At 31.8% G+C, this 6752-nt stretch overlaps 1 protein-coding gene across 2 annotated transcripts in view; it reads right to left on the bottom strand.

The window, feature by feature from the left end:
- Positions 1 to 368: 368 nt before the first annotated feature.
- MINDY3 (MINDY lysine 48 deubiquitinase 3) overlaps positions 369 to 6752 on the bottom strand; it is a 95870-nt gene continuing 89486 nt past the window's right edge. For both annotated transcript variants that reach the window (XM_012551269.2, XM_031939924.1), the window contains 3 exons: positions 5390 to 5477; positions 2690 to 2761; positions 369 to 1492 (listed from right to left, as the gene is read on the bottom strand). In XM_012551269.2, the coding sequence (XP_012406723.1) occupies positions 1343 to 1492; positions 2690 to 2761; positions 5390 to 5477 (310 nt within the window). In that variant the 3' untranslated portion in view covers positions 369 to 1342. The remainder of the gene's footprint in view (positions 1493 to 2689; positions 2762 to 5389; positions 5478 to 6752) is intronic.

Genomic DNA, 6752 nt, shown 5'->3' with positions numbered 1-6752 from the left:
ATATTTGTAAAGTGCTTTGCAAACTTTAAAGCATCACACAGATGTCAGCTACTGTTATTGTTGATATTAGAGACAGATCCTTCTAGAATACCTGTTGACCAGGTAGGTCAATAAGGAATATGTCCACGTGGGTACTACTCAGCCTCGAATTACAATGTTATTGCTGCAGGTCCTTTTCTGCAGAGTGGGGGCATTTTCTCAAGAGGAGGATAAGAACCTTGGTAATCTAGAAACTCCTGACTTGGTTCATTTAGTATTTTTGCTGGTTTATGAGATCTACTCCCGAGTTAGACAGATATTATCAACACTGAATGTAAGAAGAGATATTCATTTTGGATAATTAATGTAAAAGAAATTCTAGGTTATAGTTCAGGAAAAAAATCTGTTTTATTTAGAGCCATCAACTAGGATCATAATAAATAATGTAATATACTAATGTAATAACAGATGTTCTCATGCAGTTAACACAGTTACAAATATACAAGAAAGCTGGCTTACATAGTTGTTGGGACAAAGTCAGAAGAGTATTTGGCAATACAATAAAAGTGAACAGTTACAATTGTAGTACAGAATCTGTTGAACTTATTTTTATATTCCTTTCATAATCTCTGAATAAATTAATACATCATCCTCTTAAATTTCTGCCTTTCAACATGCCAGATAATTAAGCTTAAGCAACAGATAACTGTCAAAAGATGGAGTTGATGATTTATGTTACATAGGAATATTTCTGAAGTGTACCATCTGACCAACATTTGTACGAGCTACTTAGTTGAAAAGGGATTTTAGAAAAGAAACAACAAAAACCCAAACTTTTATGCATTTTAGTGCTGAGGCTAAGCTATGATATGATGTAAGCCAGCATTATTTAAGTAATAAAACATGCTTGGATGAATTAAAAATACAAGCAGAAGTGAAGTTTTTCAATTTTCTAACGTACTGTAATGTAATAATGTTTTCAATTTTGATATCCAGTATGCAGATGTTACAATGCTGGACCTTCATAATCTGCCTGTAAGGGATAGCAAATTATCCTAGACTTTAAGGGATGGCGAATTGTCCTAGAATAAACACATTTTATTTAAAGCTTAGAATTATTTTTTATTGTCATTGTCACAATGGCCCCAAATGATAAACTTTAACAGAAGACATTTAAAAAGAAATATAAATTAAATATATTCCAAACACTGAAAAAGTGTTTTAAAATTATTTACAATTTATCAATGATACCAGTGTATATCTTCATTTAGCCAAAGTATAATATTTTACATCTAACTGCCATTTTTCAACCCTTCCGTAAAGCATTTGTATGTACCACCTTCCTTATAAACACTTGGGCAAATCAGTTCAGTGAAGGAGAACGGTCTGTGGTCCAGAGCAGCTCTATATATGGCCATTTGGTTTGGAGACAGCGTTTAACTGGAGTGTCATCTGTCTGAAGCATAGGATCTTCAAAGCCCATAACAACTGCTGTGCCTTCAACATACATGACCTGTAAATAAAGATGACACCTACAAATTTAGCCTATGTGTTCAGAGAAACTCCATGAGGGATCTAGGCAATCTTTAGGATAAGCAAGTAAACTCTTCCACTTGGGTACAAAACCTTACATCTGATTTTGTCTCGTAGAAATTATGCATAAAACTATCTGTTCTTAGGCTACAGACTGGGTGCATTTGTGGCATTTCTAGAAAAAATCCAGAACTAAAAAATAATGTGTATATATGCAATAGCATATGGCTGGCTGACAGATTTGTTTCAGTTTAATAATTAAAAATATATAAAATATTTGTGACCTCACAGAAAATATGCAAAAGAGCTCTAGTCCATCCAGAAAGAAGACATTAAATGAATAATTTTTTTCTGATTGTTTAAACTTTATATATTCATATATATAATATAGTCTATATGTTTCTTCATATAATATAATATAGTTTATGACATATTACACATATATGGAATCTATAACTCTAATGACCAGATATTCATGCAGTAACAACTGACATATCCTAAAAGGCTCTTTTTGCCATAGTTCTCCCACCCTCAACCTTCAGTAAATGCTTCCGTAATTTTAATTTTGTTTTGCATTGGGTATGGACCTGTGACTTCATCATTGTAGAGAATTAGAGGTATGCAAATTTTTACTGATGCTAATCAGCAATGATATGTAACTTGTAGACTTAGAAAATGGCCTAGTACACTAAAAAAATTAAGCCATAGGCTAATAGTATGAGTCAATGGGAAGTCTATAGAAGAATCAATAGTAGAATAAATATATCTTATTTGAATACTACGTTAAAAAAAAAAAAGAGTGAATAGATAAATATGTTTTTTAAAAAAAGAAATTGGAAGCAATTGCAAAAAGGATATTAGGAAGAAAGACACATAAGAATAAAAATAATTTTATGGAAGGGAATAGCAGTCAGAAAATATTTACATGGGGAAACTATATACACATCATAGAAAGAAAGAAAAATAGATAGATTGGTAAGGAGCTTGAACTCCCTAAAACATAAGACTAAATGAAAAACAAAAGAAAAAATTTTGACCCAATTGTCTGCAAAGGATAATACAGATAGAATAAAGGAAAAATAAAAAGAATTTTGAGCTCATGTTGTAATGTAGAGCTCTTATAATACTTATATCCTCTGAACCAATAAAAATAAATAATTTATTTAAATAATCATACCTTTTCATTATAATTAGACTGCTTTAATCCATTGTAGTGGTATACAGTAAATGACTCTGGCACACTGGAATCCTATGACAAGTAAAAGTATCATTAAATGTTTATATCACAAACCAAATTGTTTCTAATTAGTAACTGAAAGTTTAAATGTCAAGACTTGAAAAGGATTTTAAAAAGCTGTATCTAGAAAAACATACCCCAGAATTTTATTCTCTTCTACATCCAGACTCAGAAATCCAGACTTATTTGCAGTTGTGCTCATTCTACTGCACAGACTTTGGATTCTCTGCATAGAATGTGCCATGAAGGCTGTTATTCTACATGAATTGGCCATCTGAAATATGACTTCTAGCTAACTGTAAATTCCCTGAAAAACCTTGTGATTAATCCCTGCTGCCTAAAGGGTAAAGAACAAACTGCTTAACATGGCATTCAAAGCATTCTGTACTCTGGTCCCTGCCTACCTCTCCAGGCTTTATTTCAGGGACTAATTTTCATGAACACTCTGCCACAGCCCAGGTATTTTATTCACTCTTCCTCAAAAATGCTTTCAATTTGAGACACAATTTTCCTATTAACACCAGACTATCAACTGAAATTTCATCCCTTCTCTCTAAGGGCTATGAACATTGTTTATTTTTTTTTCGAAATCCAGGTCACATTCATGTCCACTGACCACTGGGAAGTGATTTCCTTCTCCTTTTAATTACTATGGAAATTCTTTGAAACATTCATTGGTGATTGTTCACCTCTTGCTTTGTTATATGTCTGCCTGTGATAGAAAGTGCAAGTAGCTACAGGGAGCAAACAGTATCCTAATTGCTCTGCATTCTCTGGTATGTCTTACACAGCTGGTGCTCAATAGTTTTTTTTTTTTTTTTGTAAGAATTTTATATATAGCTTGTGTGTTAATAACAACATTTTAACAAGAAAATCTATAAAGCCCAAATGAAGTGATCTAATAAATTACTTGACAGTGTCAATAAACTATAATTTGAAAAAATGCATCTAAACAGATAACCCGACTTCTAAATACAATTCTATACAAACACATAGCCGTAGGACTTTTTTTTTTTTTTGGGGGGGGGGGGTAGAGTACAGTTTTAAATAGGAGGATATCCTACTTCTAAAAAAGTTAGAAATTACCTCAAACATTAAAATTTTTTTTAAGATTTAAAAATAAGATCCATTTTTATGAATCTTTCCAGTAGGATAACACAAAATTAAGTATTATATGGGTGGGACTATATTTTTTTTTATTTAAGATATCATTGAGAAATATACTTAAGATTACATCAGAAATGCATTAATTAAAAATCAGAGTTTTATTTCAACTACAGAAAACAAAGAAGATGAAATCTATCACGTTTAAATACTTAAGAAACCTACCATTTTAAATGTTACATTTTAAAACACTGGAAATCACTGGAAAATACTTTTCCAACTTTCTCATTATTAAGTAATGCAAAGAATGTTTTAATCAACTGTTTAGGATTTGAACCTCTATTTAAAAAACAAAACAAAACAAAACAATAACACCCTCCATTCTTTTTTCCTTTCTCAAATTTCTGGGGCAGTAACAGTTTTAGAAAGTAGGTGCTTTAGTCATTTAAAAGATGATCAAAGTTTTATGTTCATAATGCTATTACCATTTTAAGAACATTAAGTATTATAATTCAGAGCAATATGAATCTGACATATGGGATTAACAATTTAAATTCTTTTATACTTTTCTAAATGACTATTAAGTCTTTAGCATTTTTTCCTTTCTATTCTGAGTTATTTTTCTACTTGGCAGCTATCTCCTTTTTGTAATAGTGGTGAAAATGATATGGGTAATTTTACAAAACCACTTAACTTCAAGTTACAATTGTGTTATTATTTGAAAAGTAAAGGACCAAGGTATATTTGGGTAACTGAGCAACTCAGTTAAGTGACAAAATCTTACATTAGAAAAGAGATAAGGAACAATCTACAGAAGAGTAGTTAACTTGCCCAGTATTCAATGGCTCATAGGAGACCAAGAAGGGAAAGTCAAAACTGTTTTGCAGTAGAGCAAACACACTCTCTCTTTCTCTCTATCTCTTGTGAAATTTCTATCCCCAACCTGTGTGTGTGTGTGTGTGTGTGTGTGTGATTACCACCCACCCACCCCTCCAGAAGAAAGAAGGTATCTTTAAGATAATTAAGTTGTCCTTGGGAGAATTCTTACCATTTGCCGCCTTGGCTTTCTTTCTGGCAAAGAGATCATTTAGATTTTAAAGATTCCAGGATATGGGAACTGGCAGAAGGAACCTTGCTGCCATATAATCCTAGTTATGAGCTTCAGATTGAGTAGAACTCATTTATATCCTACATTATGAAGTGATTTTACATGCCACAATGTATTTTTAGTACACAATTATGAAATGCTATTTTTTAAATCACAAAATAAGCAAGAGCAGTATAAACAGCAATTTCTCATAACTAAGTGAACATATACAAATATTTGGAACTCGAGATAATCTTTCCATTAAATACAATGTAACTTAACTATGTCCATACACAAGCACATATATTATCAGTATGAGAAGCTTTAAAAGACTCTCAACATAAATTAAATCTATAAGCAGGATAGTTTTAAATGTGTAGGAAAATTACCACCATGATCTCTGAGGACTTCAACCATATTAGGAATCAACTAACAATTCCTTACGTTACCTGATCGGGAAAGAACTCTTGGAGAAAAGGACCCAGTAAGATAATTCCTAGTCCTTCTGGGTCTAATTTGTTCTTCATGAGGTTGACACTAGAACAATATCAAAAAATACAAAAACAATAAGTCCACTGGTACATTTTTATTCTTACATGATTAAAATATGTGGCATTACAACACATCTCACTGCCAAAAACTTTTGAGAGTTGTTCTTTTTAGAACCTTAATGACAAATACATAGGAATGGCACTTGATTTGCCAAAATGTGGTTATTTTTAAATCAAAGTAATTTGTTAACATTTACAATTTAAAATGTGAAGATAATTTTGAAGGTTTGTTCCTTATTAGGTAAAGTAATTTTAAAATTGGGTGTTTATAAGCCTAGATCCATAGCAATGCCCCCTGCCAGAAGAAGTTTCTTTCTTTTGTGTTTTTAAAGAAAAAATTTTATAGAAGTATATTTCACTGTGAAAATATAAATCATTCATCTACTTTTTCTCCTCCTCTTTCCTGGCAGAGTATAAAGTATACTGAACTGGAAGTCCAAGATCTTGTTCCCGGCTATTATGGTATCCAATTGTGAAATCTTGAGCAGATCAGTTTCTCTAGGCTTTATTTCGTGATCTGTGAAATAAAAGCTTGTACTTGTTCAATAAGGGTCCTTCAAGCTTGATCATACTATACTACTTAGGTATAAGAATGACAGTGTTATAGAACAGAAAGAATGTTGGGCAAAGAATTAGAGACAGCTGAGATCAAATCTCAGTTCCAACACTCACTAGATGTGTGATCATAGGCTTTTCTGTGGTTATTGTTCATCTATAAAAAGGCATTTATACTAACATGTATTTATACTAACTACCTCACAAGGCCGTTGTGAAGAAACACAATATCAGTGGGGAGTATAAACATGAGATCTTCATAACAAGAAGTGAATTTTACCACTCACTAAAAAACAAACAAACAAACAAACAAAAAAAAAACTTTTCAATTCTTTATTTAAAAAAAAAAGTCACTTTCAAGAACAAAAAAGTAAGCCCATGCAGTAGAAATTTTTAACCCATAAATCTTGGGGTAGAAAAAGGAAATTATTTATTCCAGAAACAGAAATGTGATATGGTTTAAAGTGGGAATATATGTTAGGCTAGTCGCTAAAGACCACAAAGACAAACCACATTGTGTTTTACCCCACTATTCCATTTTTATTCCAAGTTTTATTTGCTGGGGAGAAAGAATACTGCACACCAGTACTAAGGAGGACTGACAACAGAAAGTGGAATGAAAGGTAGAAAATAAAATTCTTCAAATCTGAAATTTCTATTTTAAAGCCAGCAATTTAGGGTTCTTTGGAATACCAAAATATAAAAA

This window comes from Sarcophilus harrisii, chromosome 5, assembly GCF_902635505.1.
Source record: "Sarcophilus harrisii chromosome 5, mSarHar1.11, whole genome shotgun sequence".
NCBI lineage: Eukaryota > Metazoa > Chordata > Mammalia > Dasyuromorphia > Dasyuridae > Sarcophilus > Sarcophilus harrisii.
The sequence above is the reverse complement of the archived record's forward strand: the minus strand, read 5'-3'. Positions and strand labels throughout refer to the sequence as shown.